The sequence below is a fragment of the Lutjanus erythropterus genome, chromosome 17, assembly GCF_056507025.1.
Source record: "Lutjanus erythropterus isolate fLutEry1 chromosome 17, fLutEry1.hap2, whole genome shotgun sequence".
In the NCBI taxonomy this organism is placed as follows: domain Eukaryota; kingdom Metazoa; phylum Chordata; class Actinopteri; order Lutjaniformes; family Lutjanidae; genus Lutjanus; species Lutjanus erythropterus.
In genome coordinates this window covers 21,205,635-21,231,639 of record NC_139333.1, presented here as the reverse complement: position 1 = coordinate 21,231,639, position 26,005 = coordinate 21,205,635, and the positions used below count along the sequence as shown (strand labels likewise).

Here is a 26,005-nt window from a genome sequence, read left to right as displayed (position 1 = left end):
CTTTACCTGAAACAACCCCACTTTAAAAATTTAAGGAAAAATTTGCTGTAGTAGCTGCCTTTCTCTGTTTTATGTTTTGTGTAAATTGAATTTTTCAGGGTTTGGACTGCTGGTCAGACAAAAAAAGCAATTTGAAGAGGTCACCTTGGGTTATGGGTACTTGTAATTGGAATGTTGTGGCTATTTTACAAACAAAATAATTGAGGAAAAACAATGAAGAGATAAGTCGCAACTGAAAAAAATAATTAGCTCTGATGGCTACATAACTGTCTCTGTGACTGACTTCTATCATCACGTGCACCACATCACTATCTCTGGACTCAAAAACACTGTGAGCTGAAGCTGAGCTCATCATCATGTTCTTGGAGCTGCCCTGAGCAATGAATTACAGAGCACAACCAACTCTACAGGTTAGTAAATTAACAGTGCCGTAAAATGTGCTCTTTTCAGGGCATGCGGGGCAATAAAATAAATTAAGAACAGCACACTGATTAGTAGCTATTCAGTAAAATAACCACAGTGGAAATGTGCTTCTTATTTATGGAGGGAGTCCTGGATCCCCCTGTTATGCTGCCGTTTGCCCCAGAGGGAAATAAAAGCACATAAAAGCTGGAGAAAGTTGTGTTCCTCACCACGTCCTTCCTGTAGAGCACCTCCAGGATGTCGCTGAGCAGCTGGCAGCAGGCCTTCGGCTCCTCCCGCTTCTCCAGGTGGAACTTCAGCTGGTCCGTCATCAGCGGCAGGAGGATCTCGCGGCAATCTGCGGGGACGCCACCAAGCACACATATTGACAACGGCGCTCGGCACATGGAGCAGATGATGGATTGCACAAGGCGGCGCAGCATATGCTCTCGACACGCTCTCGATGAGGACGCACGCAGCTTGTTAATGGCTTCCTCGCAGCTCAGAGGATTAAATTAAAACAATGCACACAATGAATCTATTAATTAAACTGAGCGTTGTTAAAGTACAGCAGCACGACTGTCGGAACAAAAGGAAAGATCAGAACCATGAAGATTTTCAGTAACGCTTTCTATGATGCCCATGTCTATAATCCATTATAAATGTACTTATAATGCATTATACTGTGCTTATACTAATGTACACTTAGAGTTATAAAAGCACTCATAAATATTCAGAGTCATTTAAAGCAATTATCAAATCATAAGACATTCTACAGCGCTTCATAATGACTTAAGGTCAAGTATCCTGATATTTGATAATTTCTGATCATTCACTGACTTTTGTTCTGGCAAGGATAATAGTGTATTACAATGCTTGTGGTTGTAATAGGTTATAACCATTTTATGATGCACTATAATCATTATTACTTGTGGGCGATACAGCTGAACAAAAAAAAGATTATTACAATAAACTGTTTCATTTCAGTTGATACTGAGAATTAGTGGTCATTTTTATTTTCCTATTTTTTATTAAAGACTAGCTGTTCTAATGCATTATAATGTGATCATAAGTTACAGTGTAATACATTACAAGTGACAAAAATAAATCTACGCAAGAACATTTAAAAAGTTGTAAAAATGTTTTTAACTGCTCCTAACAGAAACTGAATAATACAATTTCAACTGTTTGTTTTTTGTTAATGTTCCCCCAAAAGAACATACTGTAGCTGTAATACATTATAACCATTTTATAATGCATTATAGCAGTGACCATGATAAACTATAAAATGGTTATAATGTGAGAATTATAATACAATATGATCAACAAAATAAAGGTCAGTGAGTGACCAGTTTTTATGAAGTAGTATGTAATATGGATGTCACAGAATGTTTTCCAGATTTTCCTCCTTTGAAGAGTCAGGTAAGAAAAAATAATTATCAAATGACTTAGTGACCTGACAACTCATCTAAGTATTTCAAAATTAGCATGAAAAATTGGTTTAATTGAACTCTCTCCAATTCTGCACCTCACCTCCTCCTGCCCCAGTAGGTAACAGTGGCGCCGCGGTGAATGTCAAACTTTGACATTCTGAAAAAATAAATCATGAATAAGTTTTATAAAATTGGTACATGTGGTGGAATATTGCATACTTTATGTCCCCTTTGCACCTAAATTAGCGAGCAACGCCAGCAGACAACAACAACTTTCTTGCTAACTCTGTCAAAGTAACAGTTACAATTAAAATTCCACTCAACACGCGACTGAACCCGACCAAAAGAGTTGGGCCGACGTTGACGGTAACATCAAAAGGTGAATTTCCATATGCAGAGGGTAGATAATTTGGTTGGCAATTGAACATGGAGGACAGCGGCGATAAGCCAGAGAGTATTCTCGTGGAGGCAGCCTGCCACAAAATTATCATATTTTTTATTAAACCTTCGATTCCAATCTCAGTGGCATTTGTGAGTGTGGGTCAAATTTAAAGCCTGGGGACAAAAACTGGAGTTAGGTTGGTTCAATTTAGAAGACGGGAAGTATTGGATAGGGGGTTAAGTGAGTATTTTATAGATTTATGGAGAGGGAAGCAATCACATAACAGTTTTCTGTCCACCTTGAAAAATTGATAACCCCATCTGCAAGAAAGGAAAAGAAAAGACAAAACTGTAAAAAAAATAAAACAAATCTCTGTGCCCACATGCAGTGCAACGATACTAAGTCATTCTCGTAGAGTATCGACTGTAATGTCATATTAAAAGAAAAGTATGAGAACAAAAGAGCAGCACGTTGAGTTAAACCTTCAGCAATCAACCAAACTGCAGGGACAACAGTTCTTTTCAAATTACAATCTTTATAATAATGTGCTGTGGCGCCGGCGCTCTAAATGAACACCCAGCGATGGATTTCCATTCACAATCAATACAATCTCTCCGCTTCACAGATAATGTTACAGTTTTAATAAGCCAATCAGCTGGGACAAAATAAAATCTTAGCTTCATTATTCATCAGGACACACGCAAACGTAAAGCTTTGGCACTCGTCGATACTGCTCAAGGCCGGGAGATAAAGAGCAGGATGTAACGCGTAATGAATAGCATGAACTGTTGTGACCTCTTCATAAACAACACCCAGATGTATTGGACATGGATCCAATCAGTGCTTCACATTCTCTGACCCCCTTTATAAAGGAGATGAAGAAATGATAAACTGATGTTTAAATCCCAACATGCACCAACAACAACAACAACAACAAAAAAAACAGCATCTTTGACTGAGGAGAATATTTTCCAGCTGTTTCAGTATCACTGCAATTAACCATAAGCAATAAGTCAGAGCTCTGCAGAGTCCATGATGAGGCTCTGTAATAAAAGGGCGCTGAAGAAATTTAATTAAATAAACAGTAATTAAAATTTCAACAAATAAAGACTCCGTCAGAATTTGAAATTTCATTCTTAATGACTCGGGCATTGATTAGTGCACCAATTAAGCAAAGATTCTCTTCTAGCATTCTAGGAAATCTCTCATAGCCGCTGGACTCCTTCTGAATTGCTTTTAATAATCCTAATGCAGAAATAATTGCAGGAAACTCTTCCAATGAAGACAGCATATCAGCCACATATGAGGTCCAAATTATAAATCATTACTTATATTATTACTTATATTACAATTATATTATAAAATGATGCTGATCAACACACTAAGTTCCTGTGCCGTCAGAGTGTGTGTTTGTGTGAAGAAATACTTGAGAAAGAAACTAAAAAGGCATAAAGACCAAGCAGAACGTTTGTAGAAATACAACTGAAGCTCTTGCAATTTCTAGTATTTAACACTTCAGAGCTTATTAACATGAGTTCTTCTTAAAGTCTTTTCACTTGAAATGATGAGTTCAAAGTTCAATCAGCTTATTAAAATAGTTTCTTCTTGAATGGAAAAATGATCAGGACATTAGCAGACTTTCCAGCACGCATTGTTTGAGAGTTAAAACCCTCCGACAAACCCTTTTTTTGAAGAAAGCATATATGAGAGGAATCTTTCTGTGTGTCTCTATTACACTTCAAGATAAGTCAAGGCTGCTTGTTTTCACAACAATCATTACTAAATTGCCTCTACTTGTCATTTCAAATTCAGTCAACTTCAGACACAACTTCTTTTAAGTTAAAAATGTTTTTACGGCGTACAGCTACGTTGGCAGTTCAGTGAGTTTTGTTGGCTGGGTTTTTATCCTCTCATGAGCATGAAAATCATTTTTTCAGGCTCACGGCGAGTGCAACAGGAAAGTTAACTCTGTCACAGAATAAAATTACATGAAGCTTATCCTTTAAAGATCATTAAACTGCTCACTCAATTTCACAGTAATCCTCCTATTACATTTCGAGACACATGATAAACAAAAGCAAATGGGGGGCACAAGATGAAAGGTTAAGCTGACACCTAAATCAAAAGGATTCACTGTTTGGGGAGAGTGATTTTCTGATTTAGGGAACGTCACGGCAGTCTTTCCTGAATATTTTGAGGTATCTTTTATGAAACGTCGATGATCTGATTGTATTTGGTGCTACAGGACAGGCGGGAGATCATCAAAATAAAGAATATTTATCCTTTCTCACAATGTTCTTTCAAGAACTTAAAGCTGGGTTAATGTTTGGCGTCACTGGGCAAAAAGTTCCATAATAATCTTTAAGTATAATGTTATTTAAGTGGTCTGAGAAAAAATAAACTTCTGCTCCTCCTCCTGGCTCTGTTTTCAGGCTTTAAAAACCAAGTCTGCGATGGCAGGCCAAAAGCAGGACGGTAAAATAGTTGAATGTTGAGCCTGATTCCCAAAGCGTTGGTAATTCAACAACCTGGGAATGAGAATCAACAATCAACTATCTTCCTCCAGACTCTATTACTGAACCTTTAAGTGTTAACAGAGTGGAGTCCCTTTGATTAAAGCCCACAGGACCGACAGAGTCATTAGGATTTATCCAAATAAATCCAATTGTTGTCAAGATATTTCACTTTAGACCAAAGTACTGGACCTATCAAGGCTACTACCTCTAGGGCCCCATTAGCAACAACCCACGTCCTCCTTTGTTTTCGCAGCGCTGACTCCCTGTCATTGTGCCAATTCAGCGTGTAGAATATAGACTGATACTCCGACTGAACATCTTAAAATGCTCCATAAATCATTAGTGAACAGCCTCCTGTGTCTGAGGGCAACTTTTTTAAAAAAATATTCTCTTTTCTTTTGAGTAGAAAGTCAAAAGGTACAAAGTATTTTACATCATACACAACACACAAACAAAAAGGAGAGTCTGTGTGTGGATAACCAGGAATTTACTTTTACCTTAAAGGGATAGTTCACCCAGAAATGAAAATTCAGTCATTATCTACTCACCATCATGTCGACTGAGGGTCGGGTTTATTTTGTTAGTCTGCAAAACACTGCTGGAGTTTCACAGGAAAACAGTGTTGCACAACCTCAAACAACAGAGGTGAGTGGTGAGCGGTTTTCAAATGTAAAAAACAAACAAACAACAGTATAAAAACATTAAATGCCTCCATACTCTGGCATAATCCAAGTCTCCTAAAGTCTCAAGATGCTGTTTGCACACCGTCACAACACACACACATCTAGTTCAGACGGTGTGCATGCGAACGCGGCTCCAACTAAGGATCTACAGTAAAAATTCAGGCAAAAACACGATGTAAATAACATTTTTTTAGTCAAGTTGGCAGTTTGGAGCTTTAGGGGTGAACTATTCCTTTGCATCTATTGATGAACAATATGGTTTGATAATCTCAATCCATCCTTTCAAACATTTATCAAACATATCTGTCTTGAGTCTCAAAACAAATGTTTTTTTCTGCTACACACTAAACCAGTCTGCTAATGTGGGTGGTCCATTTGTTTCGTAAAGGCTTTTCACTGGCGACTGCCATTATTCTATAAAGTTTAGTTGAGGTGGTATCTTACTGAAGTACGAGACCTGAAAATATAAGTCAGCCTTAATTTTCAAAACTCCTTCCATGCTATCTCTGATTGTCCCTCTGTAGCTGTCAATCCCAGAGGACTCCCATGATAATGATTTTCTCTCACAGTCCCACTCTCCCGCACTCTGATGGCAGCAAAGCTATTATTCGCATAAAGCTTTCACTTGAAGACTTCGACTTGACACGTGTTAGTTAGGCACACAACCACGTCTACACATAAATATTTCTGTTGGTGTGGAATAGAGCACCGAGCTATCTGCCTGAGACGGCTTACAGGGAAACTGTTTTTTTATTTGTTCCACATATATGTGTGTATATGCTCAGTAATCTTCCAGGGCTTGAGCACAAAAGCAAATCTCTTATCTGAGGGCGTCTAACATTGTGTGGAGGGTTTAATACCTTGTTTTTACAGGGGTCCAATCCTCATCCCCGCTGCACCTCCTCCAAACTCAAAATACACACACACAGACTCATAAATGGACATGTGAGCATACATACGCATTCACACTCTAGTAGCAGGGTGGGAGCGGGACAAGCAGACTGGAACTATCAAGCTAGGCCATGGGCGCTCTCCTCAAACTTCCAGCGCAAACAGATTTTAGACGCTACAGTGATTTTCCCCTTTAACACAGACCAGGAGAGCAGCTGACATATTTGTTCTCTTCCAATGAGCCCATTTGCAAGTGATTTATGCGCCCGTCCCGCTCGCTCCTTAAACAGCGTCAACAGTGAAGGTGACTCGACGCTGTGCCTCCAAAATGGAAAAAAGAAACGAAAAACTTCTTTCTTTTCTGAGTTCATTAAGTTTCCACCTGCAGCGTGGAGTCGCTTATGCATACCAATCATGTCCGACACTCAGCATTTCAATTTCAAACATATAGATGAAGCCCATGGAGAAATGGATGTCATCTTATTGTCTAAATTCGTCATTTTGAGCAGAAATAAGTCAATCTGGGAGTGAAAAACACATGCTTTTACACAGAAACAGTTAAAGTTAATCTCTGTGCAGCCTACAGGAAAGAAAACACTTCCATCAGTGAACACGTTCAATGCATATTGATGAGCGTGTAGAGGCTGCTAACAAACTCAGCGTTGAGGGTTGAGCATCTCGGTTGTTGGGCGTTCATTTGCTGAAAACACTCCAGCGCATTTCACTTTGGGATTGGCTGGTGCGGGAACCTTTCAGGGACCCCCCGGGGATCAGGATGCATCTCATAATGAGTCCCATGAGCATGTGCACTTACTGCAGCTGATTAGATCACCTTAAAAACTGCCTGGCTGACTCGTTTGCTCATCGCAGTGGTCCGTATCTGCGATAAAACATCTCCAAAGTGGAGCTCAGCTTGATACCGATGGAAAGGACAGTCTTACTTGGCAATTAAGCGTTCTCCGTCACTGGTTTTGCAGCGTCTTTAAGACGTGCATCCACCTCAAAGACGACTGGAGGTGTTTGAAGCACCGGTGCGTGGAGCTGTTGGGGGAACTGAGCAGCGAAAAAGGCTATATCTACAGCAACAAGTCCTCCTGCTGATCAGCAGAGCCATTCGTGAGCATCAGGGAGGCTTGCCTGTCTACAATTACACCAACAGATCAATAGTAATGACCGGAGGCCCACGCACTGAGCATTGCCCTTCAATAGTTACTCACTAAACTGGCCAAAACACCAATCAGACAATTTTATGTTGCAAAAGTATGAAAGGACTGGATCATTAAGTTGAAGGCAGAGACATTTACACTGCATTATGCTCAATATCAGACATTTTTCAAGAGGACAAACGTTTCATTACACCCTGTCCAAATTCCATTTTACCTCTTGTTTCCTGTACATTCATGCTGAACCGAACATCTGCTGATGACGGAGGCAGAGAGCAGCCGTGCGAGTGGATAATTTTGTTGTCCACTTCCTTGGTCAACAGCTCTGAGGCATGTGCTGTCCCCGCCAGCCACATTAAATCACTGTTGCCATTTTATTGGGTTAGGGACTTTGCACTTAATTTACCGCCACGGGACAGTATGTGCCTGCGTGTTTTGTCTCTAAATCTGGACCTAACCTAACATGGCCTCGGATGACTGCTGCCTCTAGCAAAATGCCTGGACCCCGAGAACGTCACCAGAGCGGCGCCCTGTGCACAGGACGCCAGAGGCTAGCGTGGCTGCAGAGACTAAAGGTGCAGGTCCTCATTAACCATCTCTCTGTACACCCCTGCCCTTCATATTTAATGTTAGGACAACATGTTCAAAAATACACAATAGCTTGTTGTCCATGTGTTGAAACAGAGTGTTGCAATGAAGTGCTACTGGTCTGAGACAAGGACGAGGAAATGAGAGCAGAAATTATCTGACAAAGGAAAAATGATTAAATAATTAAAGGGAAACTTAAGTATCTTTCAGCCTGGGCCATATATTCCCATCTGTTTGGTGTCTGAGTGACTAAAGGGGACAATTTTTGAAACTGGTCCAGTTTAGAGAGAGAGTGCAGCCGGCAGAGCTACAACATAATCCCTCCAAGCAACTGCACAAGAAAGTAAGTCCACTGAAAGTGCTTGTTTTTGCAACTGACAGGCTCAGATTGTTATTCTGTGTCTGAAAATATTTTGGAAAGGATCAATACAGAGGGAGACTTTTTCTTAAAGAGTAAGATACGTTCTCTTTAACTGGAAACAGACGTTTTATTTCCACCGCCCAAACAATCACCAAGTCCGGTTTGTTGGGTTAAAATAAACCTGTACATGCCGTTTCTCCTCCGCTGCGTCACTGATGTTCGAACCTCTTCGCTATTTTCACATCTAATGCCGTAAATAAAGGGTTTACTTTGAGAAAACCAGAGCGGGCGATTGTTGGAACAGCAGAAAGATTAGCTTAGAAGTTTTATTTTCTTTCTGTTGACAACAACATTTAAATGAACATTTCGGCAAAGGGAGTCTGGTGAGGGCAATGAAACAGCTGTTTCTGGTTTAACAAAATTTCCCTTGCTCTTTAAAAAAAGGCTCTCTCTCTCTGCAGTGATCATTTCCATAATGTTGTCAGACATGTAGAATAAAAATCTGAGCCTGTCGACGGCAAGAACAAGCACTGTTAGCGGACTCGACAGCGTGCAATTGCCTGGGGGGGATTACTCTGCAGCTTGGTTTTGCTCTGTGCCCATTACACAGAACACAAAAACATGGGAGAACGGGGTCCAGGTTGAAAAATACCCTTTAAGTTACCCTTTAACAAAGAAGAAAGGAGGGGCTGAGACTTCAGCAGGGAATACTGATATCCTGATACAGATGAGTACAGGTGATTTTAGCAGTGGGGATGCTTAACTGTCTTAGATAACAAGAGGGATTTCCACTACGCCTCACCAATGACCTTTACTGTGGGCTCACACAGGGCTGCCTGAGGGAGGCAGCTGGTGTGTGTGATTGCCTATATTACTGCACTGTGAGTGAAGGTGCACACACTCAAGAGCTGTGAGCACAGGTTACATGTGTGTGTGTGTGTGTGTGCCGGTGTGCTCTCACCGTGATGAGTAAAGAGATCACTGTGGACAATGTCAATCAGACAGTCCAGCTTCTGTTTCACCAGGCGACCCAGAGGAACCTTCAGGATGAACTCGGTGAACAGCTTGCTGCGGAGACAGGAGGAGGACAATGAAGACGAAAGGTCAAGCTGATCAAGCATCTTGGGCTGGCTGACTGCTTCCCATCACGAGCAATCATCCAAAACGCAATTAAAAAGGTCCCACACACCCACACAGGTACTTTTCAGATATTCTGGCTGGTGTTGGAGGATACCACAATATGTAGCAAGAGACAATAACAATTTGTCAACTGACCCAAAGGAACTGACCTGGGATGAACTTCCAGAACAGCTCGCTGGATAGATTTTCCTGACTCTGATTGGATTAGAGGATAGCAATCGATGCTGCAAATCAATGACGATGAAGGACGGAGCCTTGCTGTTTTCATGTGATGAAGTACCTTTATTTCTCAGGTATTTAATTGCTCATTTAACCAAAAACAGACATCTGTTTTTTAAATCTATAAAAGGCTTCCTGACTAAATCCAGAGAACCACAACAACATTCAAAAAAACCGCTGACAACTCTGGGCCCGAGCTCGTCTGAGACGGACTGACGCAAACTGGAAAAGTGTCTTGTGGTCTGATGAGTCCACATTTCAGATTGTTTTTGGAAATCATGGACATTGTGTCCTTTGGGTTAAAGAGAAAAGGACCATCCAGCCCCAAAGTTCAAAAGCCAGCATCTGTGGTGTTATGGGAGATTGTTAGTGCCCTTGGCATGAGCTTGCTTGCCAACCTTGAAACCTCAAAAATAGGGAGGATTTTGAAACCAAAACAGAGTTTCAGAGATCCTGTATTGTTTCCTGTATTTTGGTGTCTTTTAAAGATATTTTAATAATGCATAATAAATACAATGCACCAGCATTTACGTATAAAAACTTTTAATTTTACTTTTAATTCTCAGAAAAGAAAGAAGAATGAACCTGCATAAATCTCCGGCATAAACTAATATTCATCAGTTTTCATCATTTATTTTTTGCCCCTGCCCCTTAAAGATAATTGATAGGGCAGATTTTTACAAACACCTTAAAACTTCCTTTAAAACTTTCCTAAAGAAATGAAATCCTGAACTAGAAGAAATCCTTAGTCGTGTTTGGAGTAGCTTGTGTTTGTGTTGGCTGGGTGGAAATAAATCAGGAGAAATGCTGGAGAATTGTGAACCCAGGAGAAAATGGGGAGAGAGCAATGAAAAACATCTCCTGGGAAAATCAGGAGGGTTGGCAGGTACAGGCATGGGTCACATGTGTGAAGGTCCCATTAACACTGAAAAGTGCATATAGTATGGAGCAACATATGCTGTCATCCAGACGGCGTCTCCTTCTGAAGAGTCCCTGATTATTTCAGCAAGAAAATGCCAAGACTCATTCCGCACTTGTTAATACAGCGTGGCAGTTTGAACATTATATGTCTTATATGACCGTATTCAACTGAACAGACGTCCAAAAGACTTGCAAATCATTGCATTCTGGTTTTATGTACATTTTCACAGCTTTTTCACAGTCGGGGTTGTATAAAATCATACAAAACTTCAGCCTGAAGGTTTATTACTGGCCTTGTGAATGATTATTTTATATAGAAATATCTCAGCACAACTCACCCACTAGAAACTTTTATGTAAGATGACTCTCCTAAGGTTTACAAACTTCATATGTTTAAAATGAAGTTCTGTAACAGGTTCAATAAAACTGACAGTCCAGTCAGCCAAATGTCAATCAAGAACACTATTTCCACCCACACAGTCTGGACTCCTGAGTGTCTAATCAGCCCGAATAAATGAAAACACCTGTGTGGGTGTGTGTGACCTCAACCTCAACGGCTTCAGTAGACTTTAAATATTACTTGTGTTTAACAAAGTCGTTGTCCTGAAGGATGTCTGCGTCTTTACAGCCTTGTATGCCAATGGACACCTTTAAGATTAATATTTTTGAACCTATGATTCATTTTCCGACCGACACGTTGCTCAGCGAGATCAAGCTCTGAGCATTCAACAGTTCAGAGCCTGGGAGATAAATCTGCATTCACAGACACACATAAAGCTGACAGTTTTTTTTTCCTCAATGAGGAGGCCGGATGCTCGTTATGCTGGCAAGCTGAGGCTCAAGGAGGAGAGAAAAGGTTCTGGCAGGGGATGAAACACCCCCACCCCCAAGGCTTCAATTTAGTCGCCTCCAGCTCAGCCGCTCAGCCAGGTTTGCGCTAACAACAGGAACAGCTGATGCCACCTTTGCTCAGGCAGGAAAAAGAGCCAGGCCTGTGATTTATGGCTAAGTGAATGGGTTCATAAGGACCGCAGCTTTCAAAATTTAAGCTGAAATCAAAAGCTTTTCTCATGTTATCTCCACAGGGTTTCTGCAGGCTTCAACAAGTTAAATTTTAGACCTTTTAAGACCTTTTTAAAAACCATTATGAATGTAATTTAAGACCCACTTCACGTCCATACTGGCGAAAAAGTACAAAGGATATGAAGGAAAATAGGAGTCCCAGAACATTGCTAGTGCAGAATGAGTCGCATGGGGCTCCAACAGGAAGGCCATGTTCCGAATACAGACAAATATTGTGCGATGGCAGGTGTTTTCTGATGGCTTTTTACAGGAGCTTTGTGTTTTTTTGACTCTGATCCCACTCTGACGTCTTTAAATCAAAAGTTTTCATGCACAAGGTGCAGCAGGCCTCAAATTACAGAATTTTTACTTATTTTTGTAGAAGTAGCCATTGAGATTGAGACATCACGTCAGCCAACACACCACATCAAAACACTCACTCCGATAAATTCTGACTGGGCTGCAGAGTATTTATGGTTATTGGTTCAATGTTGATTCTGTTTTGTAGTTGTTGCAGTGTGGTTGAGTAGCTGGATGGCTAATGGTTCCTTTGGCTGTTCGGCACAGAGAGCAGGTGTGAGAAGGCTGTCAGTCAATTAAAATTAAATAAAATGTGAATATTTTAAAAAGTTTCTGGCTAAAATTTTTAGCAAGCCTCGTCACAAACTACATAACTAAGAATTTTGATTCGGTTAAAAAGAAACAGAATCGGTGTCGCGCAGAGAAGGATGTATCTGGTAGATTAAATTGGGAAGGAATGTGAGAAAAACCTTCACTGAATGGATGGGCTGAACGACTGAGAGTCTTCCACCTTTGACAAAAGACCTGTCTTTCACTGAGGCTGCGGTAGTGGTGGAGCAGAGTGGAAGCCAGAGGCAGGGATTGGCGGCCCTGCGTGGCCCAGAATCTGCTGTGGAAATGGCAGCTGCCCAGGTGCTGGATGTGGGCAAATGGAAGGGGGGCTCCTTGCTGAGTGCTTGCAAATGAACAGGCAAAGCACATTTCAAGGTCTGGAAAATACCCACATGTAGTAGCACGCCTTGTGCCAGTGTCTGAGCTGCCAGAAAAACAGACCCCAGCGTCGAGAGTGTTTCAGACGGGAAAATATTTGTTGAAACGATGTGCAACAATAAAGGGATACGGGGCTTCCCCTCAGATATTTGATTAAGCGGAGGAGGACGGATCCTGTCAACATCTCGTCTTTGTTTTTGAATTAATTTAATGACTAGATGATATGAACAACAGCCTCGATCATCAAATATACCCACTAATGGTTTATTCAGTAAAAGTGCATTAATTTTTCTTTACACTACTGGCTGTGGAAAACCATTTTTGATCCAACATGTTAAGTTTTTAATGATGAATAGATCATTTTAAAATAATCTGACTGAAACAGACCCAAGAAAGAGTTCCACCACTTCTCACACACTTCATTATTATTCATCATCTCTACTGACTTTCATCAGAAGATATTAAATCATTAGGAAAATAGTAGCTTAGTTTTTACCAACAAACATTGGGCTGATTTTCCTGTGTCCTGTCTCCTTCCTGCTGATCTAACTGTCTGCACAGGATGCATATTTCTTCATGAGACAACCAGGACAAAATATGTTTTTAAAGACTCATTTGCAGCTGGAAAGTATTTCACTGAATACATTAGAAAAGCTATTTTTTTCCCACATATTTGTAAACATATTTGGCCGATGAATGAGGCCGTTCCACTTTGTTTTTGTGCTGTGTCCTTTCAGCATAACAGATTAAAGACATTCAAATGGGACAGAAAATCAAGGGCACACCCATGAGGCATTTGTCACAAATGTAATGTCCTCTCTCAGGTCTCAAAAATTAGTTTTGGAACGCTGCCCCAAAAATTACATGAAAAGTTTTGTTCAGTGGTCATGGAAGTCTTTTGGAATTTAAAGTCCAGTTTCTATAAATAAAAGTAATTCAAGACAGATCATCACGTTTTTTTTTTTTTTGTTCAACATTACCATAAATATATAATTTAGTATCACAGTGAATCTGCATGTGACACTTCAGAAGTCATTCATTATTAAGACAAGCATTAAGCTATGGCAGATGACATTCACGGTAGACAACATTAACTGAAATGGACACTCGAGTGGAGCGGCCGGTGGGTTTCCACGGCAACCTGGCCGTGTTTAACCGGTGCCCACCACAGTACGGCTCCTGAATGTTGAGTTGTTGAATAAAAACAGCCGGGGGTAGAGAGCCAGACAAAAGGGTAATTGGTGCTTTCTAAGTCTTTACATCCCATCAGCTTGTTAGGGGACACATCTAAACATGAAATTTTAATTCAAGCGGAAGCCTCAAAAAACAAACAAAGGCAAAGATTTCTCCTTTCATTCCGCAGCAAAAGGACATTTTAGTCCAATTTGGGGATTTTCTAAACATGTGCTTTAATGAGCTGCTGTGGTGTTCCTTCAGCAACACACCGTCTGGTTGAGAAACTGACAGAAAGATGCAAATTACAGTCAGGTCTCACCAAAAAAAAAAAAACGGGAAAAAAGAGCCGTTTGATCTGCTGTGATGACAAGTTCTCCTCTATCACTGAATACTACTCCCTAAAATTATAACAGTGTACCACAGGTGCCACCGTAACAACAACAGGGCATAAGAATATACAGAATATAAGCAGTGTGCATAAATTACCTGAGTTCCTTTGGATCAAAGACCAGCTTGACGTCATTGACAATGGTGGGAATATACTTCAGTGCAGCGCCCTGAACCAGAAAAATAAAAGAAACAATTAGCAGATCATTTTCATTTTCTCAAAGTTAATTACTTCAGTCGCTGATTTACATTCAACATTATTTAATACAATATTTTCCACATGTATGGTGGGAATTCTGTGCTGATGTATTAAGGTTGGGTTTGCGACCACAAGGATTCGTTTTTAAACCTGTTTAAGTCATGGTTTAACTTTAAATTATGTTGCACCAAACTTTTTGAGATGGTTTGAGAAAAATAATCATGCTCCTCAAAGAGAGGTGAGGGACAGACTCAAGCCAACTGACTCTGATGACATGTCTCTTCTTTTTATCACTCCCACTCTATAACTAGCTAGCCAACTATATAACTTAAAAAAAAAAAAAAAAAAAAAAAAACTTTTCCACTTGCTTACAAACAATAAAAAGTTGTTCTAACTTTTTTAGCTAGCTAGCAAACAATGCAACATTTTGCAGTTACAGTTTTTAATTGTGCAACAGAGCTCTGCTTAATTTTAAAAATGGATTTACTTATTTTAATCCTAGCTTTGCTAAACTCTAATTGGAACTAATCTAAGATTACATTAATCTATGTTGGTGCAACCCAGCCTGAGTGTAAATGTGTAGCTTCATTAAGCTGATTCTGTTTCACTTCTGTGGGCCAAAAACTAGAACAGTTTTACTATTGATTACCAAGTTCCTGTGATCAATATGTTTGGTTTAAATACCTAGTGTGTGTGGCTACATTTCATTTATTTCATTCAGCCTACCTGAGGGCAGGAGGTGGTGTTAAGGCTTGTAATAAATAAACTGGAAGCAAAGGAAGGTCTCCCTGTAGTGATACCTCAATAGGCACAGCCAGATGCGATCTATGTTTACCCATCAATACGATAACAAAGTCATCAAGTGCGAGGACCCAGTGGCTGATTACAGAGCCATCCATTAATAATGGGAATCATTAACCAAGCTGACACTTCCCTCTCTAACTGACTGCTGCTAAATGCCGGCCAAGGTGGGTTGGGGTTGTTTATACAGCATCTGTGCAAATTAGCAGCAGTGCCAGTCCGTCTCATACGGGTTGATTAGTCGTACAGATGTAGCACACTGGACGTCACCTGCTACAGTCCACTGTTTGTTATTGTACACGGTCTGTTTCTGAAAATATGTGAAAGCCAATTAGCAATGTTCAAATGAGGTGAAGGTCGAGATGAAATGAAAAATACCTTTTTAACCCTTTTAGATCGCATCCCGGGTCATACGGACCTTTTTCACAGCAGCCACGTTGACATGAAATAGTAGGATGAAAACAGGCGTCACCGGTGACACTAATTAAGATTCCATTCACGTCAAATAGAGTCAGTGTGTTGTTATTGTGAACGTCGGCTCGCTGGAAATTCTCTGCTACACTAAATGGAACAGGACCTTCAATACCATCAGTGGTAGCACTGTTTACTCTACTATTTCATATAAACATGGCTGCTGTGAAAAAGGTCTGTTGTGTACCTATTGAACAATATATGCCCCCATCAATCCATTTGTATTCTTATATGTTTAAATAGGCCTGAATCAATCAATCTGAACAATAATATCATTACATTCACCCATCAATCAGTCTTCAACTTTAGGCTTTCCTAAAGTTTTGTTTTCGGGGTTTCTATTTTTAAGATTAAGTCACAGCGGGGCGACTCAGTTGGAAGATAGATCTAATGGTCGTAAAGCTCACCAGCGATCTGTTGGTTAAAATGTGAATTCACTATAGAGGGGCGAGAGTCCCTCCCCTTCCAGTGTTCCCAACGGGACCTTATTTCAGAAACAATATGTATGATGGTCAATGGCGAGAGATTAATAATGTTTTGATCCAGTTTGAATTGTGCCATGAATTGAAATGAAAACACATTGCAAGACTGTACATTGTCAGATACTGTGTAAAATTATAATTTGTTGAATTTTCAAAATGTGTGTTGAATAAAGGAATCTCCATTTAGCTTTTAGCACTGACCTATTGTTGGAAAATCTGCGTTATGGCTTTTTTTTTAAATTCCCAATTCCTTCATTCTGGCCATGATAATGTTATCACTAAAACTACAGGGCGCAGTCTTACTGCTGCCATCAGTCTGTCGCTGGTCCATCCAGCCAGCGTTATGTCCTGTTTCACTAGTAAATACGCCACGATGCCAAAGCTAAATGCCAAAATATTTCGTTACCGACTGCAGTAAATGTAATGATGTGAAAAAAGACAGAAAGCCTGTCATGTTTCCGAACATCTGGATATAGCCAAGAGCTCCAAATAAAATCCTGCTTTAATCTACTCTCATCTCGGTGGATATTTTTAGAGCTTTAATATGTGCAACTCAACACCCTCACCTGTCTCTACAGACACAGAGAGTTGGGGAGACTGACACCTGGATTTCAGTCTTTCAAGGAGCTTTTTTAACAGAATGTCTTTTTTTTTTCTTTTTTACTTTGTTCTCAACAACTGAACTCCCACCTGTTGTGCGGGGATGTGTTGTGTGAAGTATCACTCTTAAGTCTCAGTGAAGAGTCTCCCACGTGTGCCTCACAGTCACTGGAAGCATGTTTTTGTGTGTGTGTGTGTGTGTGTTTAGTTTCATAAGTTTTCTCCGGCATGTGTGTCGGTCTGTCCAGATGTTCATCAGGATTCTGACTTGAGCTATGATGGGACTGCTCATTAGCTCCCACCTGTCACAGTGCTTTCACAAGGGCGGACTTGGGAAGAAACCAGGATTCCTCGCTTTCATGCCCGTTCCTCAAGATCAGTTTTTAATTTACTGACAGTAAAGCTAATATCTCACCCAATTACACAGCAACTGACTCCTAATTGACTCCTGAGCTTCTCCTATGGTTCAGTGTGCACATGGATCTACTGTAGGTGTGCCAAGGTGCATGTACCCTGTGATTATGTTATCTCTAAAAGCTGTGTGCACATGAGCGTGTGTGTGTGTGTGTGTGTGTGTGTGTGTGTGTGTGTGCGCTATCTGCACAGAATGGCAAAACATATATGCCTGTGTGTTTGTTTCAGATCTGGAGTTGCTGAGTTTGGGGTCAAGGACAATGAAATGAAAACACAACAGAGAGAGCTTAAAGGGCGGAAGAAGTAAGGCTGTGAAATAAATACCTTAAGGAGCAGCTAAAGAGCAGAAGGCCAGAGAAGCCCCAGGCCACAGGACAGTCAAGGTCAGAGTGAGACGGAGACAGGAAAAACACAAACACACATATAGACAAAACAAGACAAGAGAAACCAACAGAGAACAAACGTACTTAATGTGTAGATGCAAGAAAATCTGAAAGGTTAGGGCTGCACAAAAAACACATTACCTCTCTTGGCTGACTAACAACACCCTCCTTCTACTAAATAAATTACAAATACAATAAGTCAGCTTGACCAGCATTTAAAATTCAATCTGCAGCGCCCGAGACTACGTTCCCTCACGAAGAAGAAACAAATGGACTCCCTGGAGTCCAGCTTTTTCTCTATTACACCGTGTCCTAACTGAATGCGAGTGTCACACTATCACCTTCCACTGCGTAACATCAGGTGCTCTCTGTCTCCGTCTCTGTCCACGCTGAATTTGTTAGTCTAAACCGTCCGTCTGTCATTTAATCAAACTCTGCAGGCAGGATGGCAAATTACAGCCAATTGCTGGTAAATTATGACAGGAGCTGGTAGATTTTAGACACAAAATAATAACGATGATAAATTTGAGCATTTATCTGTCAGTGGCTGGTAGATGTTCACATTTTGAAAATTAATTTCCTACCCTGCGCATTCCTATCTTCTTTCATTTTTTACTTTTTAAACCAAAAACAAACATTTTGTTGTATACACACAATATAGCCAGCAGCAAGTAGGTTGCTATTAGCCACGGTCAATTACCTTCATAAACCAGCTCCCTTGTGATCGCCCTCCAGCCAGCTGCCACCTTATTTAGGGTTATGTAGTTAAATTAGGAGATACTGTATAGACAACTCCCAATTTTAACTTGATGTATCAACCGCTTTGCAGGGATTTCAATGCAAGCAACAGCAGTAAATAGAAACAGGGCGTCCCAGAAATCAATGCATTTTGTCACTGATGCTCGCTCCCGTCACATCCATTTGACATGCTGTTGCATATGTTCAAATTATACTGTACAGACATGATTAAGTCTAACGTACTATTTTATATATTTTTGATATTTTGGCCCGTACCTAAAAAGTTCCAGACTGAGCCGTAATCTTCAAGGGATAGTTTGACATGTTGGGAAATAAACATATTTGTTTCCTGTTAGATTAGAAGATCAATAAAAGGGTACTTTTGTGTAATAGTGTATGAATTTACAGCCAGTTAGCTTAGCTTAGCTTAGCATAAAGAATGGAAAAAGCTGGCCAAGGTAGACTAACAAAATCAGTAACAAAATCAGCTAAGCTAACCATCTGCTAGCTGCAGCTTCATATTTATAGCACAGACATAAGAGGGATATAGATCTTTTCATCTAACTCTTGTCAGGGAGGCAAATAAGGGTTGACCAAAGAATCGCTTTGGCTGATGGGAAACAGTATCAGTGGAACTTGGCTCTGACAGTGGCCAGTGGCTCTGCAGCCTCCACCAGAACATCACTGTTTTACAAAGAGGCTCCAAAACCAAGTCAAGTAATGTCATCGTGTGAATGTTTTTATGTATTCAAGCTCTGTTTCCTCTATTTTATCAGGCTTCTCAATGGAATCACTGACTTTGAGGGTAAAAGATGGCTCAAAAATATAAATCTGATGTTCAGTTTCAGATTATTAAACTTATTTAGGTATTTATTACTTTGAGTTTGATATTCACTGGGATGGGGGGGCTGCTCCAAACTCGAAAAATCCACTATCAGTCGACCTCTACCTTCTTTATTATACCTCTTTTCGTTTTATGTGCAGCCCTAACAAGGTCACATGGAGAACAAATGAGAGTAAAGATCAGGAAAATCTCCACAAAGAGACATGACAAAGGTGAAGAAAACAAACACTGCAGGACACAGAGACCATCAATGAACAGAAGGAACCCTCGTGTTAATGTATGATAAGCTGCAACTAACAAGACACATGCATCTCCAATTACAGAGCATGTCATCCAAAGCAAATCACAGCAGATTTATTTACTATTCACACAGCAGCAGGTATTTACTATTCACGCTGCAGCAGCAGCAGAAACGTCTTGGCAGGGAGTTTGAGTGATAGCATGCAGTTGGATTTGTGAGATACTCGGCCTACCTTCACCATGCCAGTGTTCTCTGAATTACTGTTCATCATGTCATTAAAGGATGTGAAAAGGTTCCTCAAGGACTCCATGAAGTCGGCCTCTCCTTTGTTCTCGTAGAGCCTGGGAGGAGATGAAGTAGAGAATTACATTGGCAGATGATCACAAGGCTGTTGTTTGTTTCATCCCTGTGTAAACAGCCCCGCCCGCGCTGGAAATGACAAGAGTTTGATGCTTCCCTGTTAAATCATTAAAAGCAGCCAGCAGAATGGCCCGTGTGTGTTATCAATGCAAATATTATTGGATCAGGACCACAGACATCACTCTTGCTGCCAGCAAGATTAGCATTTAAAACAACATGACAAGACCCTGAAGCACCTGCCTGCTGTCATGCAGAAACAAAAATCAGAAAAATTAATGATCTATGCTAATGATTCTCCTGGAATACTACACCAGGAACACAAAGCAAATGCCACGAAAGGGTTCGGTGACTTTACTTTCTAATCTGTCTCTGGCGTAGTATCACCAAAGTCTCTTCTGGTAGTTTGGTTTTGTGGAGAAAAGCTGCCCAGTGACTGTTGTGGCCCAAAGCCAGTTATCATAGAACAATTGGTTAAAAAAACACTTCCCCCTTTTTCTAAATGCAAGAGAACACAAAGCACACTCTGAGAAACGAGGGTACCGGAAGGGTTCTTCTTGAAGGGCTGAGCTTTTACACAGAAATGTTTGCTTCTGAAGAAGGCTAAGGGTTACATTATGAAGCCTTTCCATTCAAAGAACGCTTTCTGAAAGAAAGAATTCTTCAAGGATTGTTGAAATGCTTCAAGAGCTCTTTCATCAAGGGCTCTTTGCACCACAACATAAAAGGGTTCTTGGTAGAACCCCCAGGGTGGGCTTCTAGACAGAGTCCTTTGAATACAAAAGGGTTCTCAGTTGAACCTCTACAAGTGGATTTTAAATAAAACATTTGGAATATCAAAGAAGCCCCAGGGTGGGTTCTCTCAAAGTGGGTCTGGGTGAAACCTTTCACAGATGGTTCTGGGTACAACCCTTTTATGTTGGGTTCTAGGTGTAACTGTCTGAGCCCCCATTTCAAACAAATTAGCTCTGTTTTTTGAACAGATCCTTGGAACCTTGGTGCCACAAGGTTCCACTAGGTTTGTGCAGAACCATTGTTGTCAAGGATGTGATCAACAGAGAGAGCTACACAATAACATAACATAACCTGGAGAACAAGACACACCCACTTCAGTTCCCAGGGAATACCTGATATTGTTTGGTTCTAGCTGAGAACCAACTTTTTAGGGTTTTGATTTATTTTTTTGGTGGAAATGCTCCAAACGGTTCAAAACAGTGCCGATTCCTGGTTGGTGGTAAAGGTCTATGAGAAACAAGGGTTTCCTTCTTGAATGGCTGAGGTTCTAACCAGAGCACCCTTAGAAGGTGGAAAGGTGCTTGATAGAACCCTCAGGGAGGGTGGAGCCTTTCACAGATGGTTATGGGTATAAAACTTCATTTTGGGTTGCAGGTAGAACTGTATGAACAGGTTCTACCAGGAAGCAAAATGGGTTCGCCTACAGGGACAAGTCAGAGAACCTGTTATGGTTCTAGATAGCACTTTTATTTCTAAGAGTGGAGGGCTTCCTCCATAATCCGCCCCAAAATGCAAATGCCTTTCATCCTACTTGCGGGGCCCATAAATCTCCACAAACTGGGTATTAACTGTAAATGAGCCATGTTGTGCTGGCTGCAAAGTGTCAACCGCTCAGATTCAAAAGAATAAAAATCAGGCAGGTCAAAGAGGGGTGAAGTGTTTAGATTGCTTCCACCACACCAGATCTCACTGGCTTTCTTCCAGAGAGGTGGGTTTTGTGGTGCTACAATCTCTCACGGGGCTGCAGGTATTACATAGTCCAGGATGGTCACCGTCGAGGGCTTACAGAAATCATGGGATTAGAGGCGTCCATCTCATGGCTTCCACAACAATTACTTAAAGCTGCTCCTCACCTGCAGCACCAAGGGGCAGATTGAGCTCCGGACAGCCACACCAGTTTCAAGTCACGGGGGGGAAAGTGTGTGATTAGAGAGTCTCCTCTGCAGCTTCAAAGAAATCTTCCACTGGCCCACAATGAAAGGCTGAACATGTGCTGGTGTAGCCTTGACACCTTCTGGTCAGAGCCGCATGAAAGGCCTCGAGTCTAACTCAGCAGCAACAGCCAAACTGAGCTGATTCTGGCAACCAACGAAAGAAAGTGCTTCAACAAAACACAAAGATCCAAAAATCCACTCTAAAGGGTAATTCTGGTATTTTTAAACCTCAGCCCCATTTTTTTTTTTTTTTGTGAACAAGAATCAAGCAAGTTAGAAAAATGAACCAACGAATCAACTTCACATTTATTCAATTCAGGAACTGGACACTTAGGTGTGAACCTGCACTTAGAAACCAAAATGCATAAAAATAGGACCCTGGTTTAAAAGGAACCACTTGGCACACACTGTGAACATGGACAGCTCGACGAGTGACGTTGCTGTGGTCTGATATGTGAGGTAAAGGACGGACCGTCCTCTAGACATCGGACAGAAAACCAATCAAACTCTGCACACTCAATTAGACCAGGATCATACATCAGCCCCTCAGCCGCCAGCTTCATTCCGCGGACTCTACAACATTATCATTCATTTAACGTCCTCGCAGCCAATTAAAAATACATCCACAGAAATTACCTCATCCAATGAAACTCCGCTTTTACCTGTTTCAACTTTATTCCACAGCAGCGGCAAACTGTGGAAAACCACAATCAATGCTGCTGCAATATTGATTTTTATTATGAAATTACAGTGAACCCAAAGTATTATTTAATGAATAGTGACGGCAATGAAGAAATGAAAACTATTGAAAAATAAAATATTTATAAAGATGACCAAAAAATACTGTGTCCAGAAAGTGTGGCCAGTGAAAGCGTGTCTGTATGCATGTGTGATTTCTTGTATTTAAGTCTGATTGTGGCTGGATGACATCATGTGTAAATAAAAAATGTTCTATATAAAGATTAACCACACCCAGGCAGTAAATCCTGCTCTTCACAACGCACAATGGCTCAAAGCTACGACACAGTTGTAAGAAGTGGTCACAAGTACATCAGAGGATTCTCTAGCACACCCAAGATTTGCATGAAAACATACTGATATTTATCCTCGTTGAGCCTGTTTACACCTTGTATGACATGCATCCTGGATTATCTGAGCACAAGCGGACAGCTCTGAGTACAGCTGCGAATATACCTGAGATGCATTGAGATCAGATCACTCAATATGCATGTTAATACCCGGTATAAACAGCCTCAATGTCAACAGCATCCTGGCCTTCGTAACAGTATCACAATGTGCGTCAGGACATACTGGTTAAAGAGGACTCTGGAGCGGACGATGAACTTGAAGATGTACTCCAGAGCCTTCATGGCCTTCAGCAGCTGTTCAGTCAGCTTCTCTGCATTGTCCACGTAGTTCTTCAGAACTTTGGTCAGCTTCCTACAAACATAATCATATACAGTCTGACAAATCTGGTAGTAATAGCAAAAATGAAACTGTAGTTGACGTATTTGTGTAGCGGGTAATTAACTCACGTGTATGCCAGCGTGGCGCTGAAATGCTTTCGAATGTAGGTCTCCAGAACAGGGTTAAAATGCTGGAACTTTCTGTCAGCTATAAGCCCGATTATGAACACCTGTCACAGAACAAAGACATATTCATTAAAATGTAAACCACATGGCTCATAATGGAGAGCGGGGAAAAACTGCCTGTCTTACTCAATATGCTGAAAAAGATTGGGAAATTAAACAAGATTGCATTTGAGCAGAAAGCCATTTTCTCTCAATTCTCTCGCCTGCAGATAATCTGGGACACCCGACAACACAATTTCTAACCCCTGTCTCTGAAAGAGAAAACTGTTCTTTGGAGATAGACCCAATGATGTTAGACGATGGACCGCCAGATAGGATTCTGCCTGATACTCCGTCAACTCATTGGCTACAAACGCTTGATAGAATGCATGAAAACGTTATGTAATCAAAATTTCAGCGGGCTAATTTCGTTTTGCCTGCTTTGTGCTCCATTTTGCAGGGAAATGAGACCTTTAATGTTAGGCAAACAACATTAATGAAAATCCTTCCCCGGCGCTACAAATTCATGCTTATTCTTCTCCAAAAAGAGCTTAAGGCAGCAGTTAATACTAAAATATGTTAAAGCTCGAATACCCTAAGCAGCTGGGGACTTCTAAAACTAGTTACTCTGAAATCCATTTAAATTGGACTTTTATTTCCATTTGCCACGTGTCTGTATTTATTGTATCTTACATGTTTAACAAATATTTAAACTAATGGAAAAAATGTTTAGGGACCATTTCGTGGCTTTACGGGTCAGTTTAGGGTTTGATTTTAAGGTCTATGGATAGTCTTAGGTGTTTTGTCGGTTGTAAATGTTACTGTTTAATATGTGCTTTTATTCAAATCTAGACATTGTGATAATGAACATTTATTTTAAATTCCATTTTCTCAGTGTATGGAGCCCTACTCTCAGTCATCAGACAGCTTGTTAGGATGTCTTATTTCACATATCTATGTCTTCTCATTTGAGCTGTTTTGTGAATAAACTAAACTGCTCTTTCCTCTGTAAATGATGAGCCCAGTGCTTATTTATGAACAACAGGGAGCAGTCTGTTGGCTACAATATACACTAAAAATATAAAAACAGCACACACATCCAAAGGCAGTAAGTACTGGGTGCCTGACAAAAAAAACAGACACAAAAGTATAAAATTAAGTCGCTATGAGGCTGTAAGAAGCAGTTTCTGGTGTGCAGACTTAATTTTAATGAGACAGCCGCTGAAGTTTAAGTACTGACTTTGATGTCTGAAAGAGCTGACATCCCTCCTGTTAACTTCAACTGTAGGAATCCTAACTATTTTATAAACAGAAATATATATCATATTAATAAAAAGCTTAAAGTCAACCTCCATCCAGTGTGCTTAAGTACAGAGCCAAAAGAACAAAAACATGTGAATGCGGAAAAGACTTGTGGACTGCACTGCAACACTATATTAACAGAGATGCAGGCAAGTGTCCCAGTTGAGGTATCGTCCTCTGAGGCGTACCCCTGGCACACACTCAACATTCTTGTGAGGAGTTAAGGTGTGTATTGTAGGTGTGTTTGCCCTGGCAAATGAAGATATTATTCTTCTTCTCTTGCACTTCCAGTGGATGCTGTTTGACACTTCTGTGGTCAAAAATGGTTCTTTATGGTGCAGAAACATCGTGCTAAAACATATCAAACAAAACAAACAACATTTTTATGATTATTCATTATTCTAATGACACTTTGCTGGTTTGCAGTTCTCTCCAGAAAGGGGTTGTAGTTTAGATCTACAGCTTAAGACCGAAAACAGCAGGTCTGACACACTGCATAGAGCGGAGACATCCATCAAAAAGTGGTTTGAGCGAATGAAAGATCAAACAACATTACACATTTGCATCTCAGCTACAAACATGTTTGAGTGTTTACTCCCGCCGACAAGAACCTCCCCTGGTTTGCATTTAGCTCTGCCGTGTGCTTCTTTGCTTACCAAGGCATCGAACACCAGAGTATCAAAAGTGTCACTGTCAGAGTTCTCCATCATGATGTTGAAGAGAGCATCCAGAGTGTCTTGCAGGAACTAGAATGACAGATGCACAGAATGTTATAGCAGGCGAAACAATAAAACATGGCACTAAAAAAAATGTTTATAGAAGGTTTTAGTCTCAGAACAGCTTTCGCTGCTCTTTCAAATCAAACAGACAAACTGATAATCATTTCCACATCCAGCTGGTGACAGTAAAGCGAGAAATGACCTTAAGCCAAGTGCATTTATCTCTCATCAGGAACAAAGTAATAAAGATCACAAAAGAAGTCGTAGTAAGACACATGAAAGCATTACGATGTATATAAAGATGAGTTCTTCCTTGTTCTTTCTGTGCTGATGTGTGAGAGATGCATAGACTATTATCTAAACTAGTGTACAGTGGTCATGGTATAAGTCACATCAACTGAGTAGTGGCCACCAGGTCGCACCAAGTCTGGAATATACTTCCCTCCAACATCAGACAGATCGAAAATAAATTTCCTTTAAAAAAAAAAAAAGTCACTAAAACAAAAAATCAATGAATTTAACAGATGTTATTTTGCTGTTTTGGAACCTTTTTCTTCAGTTTATATATATATTTATATTTCTTGTTGCTGTGTGTTTAT

General features: G+C 40.5%; 1 protein-coding gene across 3 annotated transcripts in view; it reads right to left on the bottom strand.

Moving 5' to 3' along the window:
• The window catches only part of dock1 (dedicator of cytokinesis 1), a 260,399-nt gene that overhangs the window by 161,888 nt on the left and 72,506 nt on the right, over positions 1-26,005 (bottom strand). For all 3 annotated transcript variants that reach the window (XM_084740732.1, XM_084740731.1, XM_084740733.1), the window contains exons 20-26: positions 25,344-25,433; positions 23,350-23,450; positions 23,126-23,254; positions 19,741-19,849; positions 14,435-14,505; positions 9,381-9,487; positions 633-760 (exon numbers count right to left, since the gene is read on the bottom strand). In XM_084740732.1, coding sequence (XP_084596858.1) covers positions 633-760; positions 9,381-9,487; positions 14,435-14,505; positions 19,741-19,849; positions 23,126-23,254; positions 23,350-23,450; positions 25,344-25,433 — 735 coding nt within the window. The remainder of the gene's footprint in view (positions 1-632; positions 761-9,380; positions 9,488-14,434; positions 14,506-19,740; positions 19,850-23,125; positions 23,255-23,349; positions 23,451-25,343; positions 25,434-26,005) is intronic.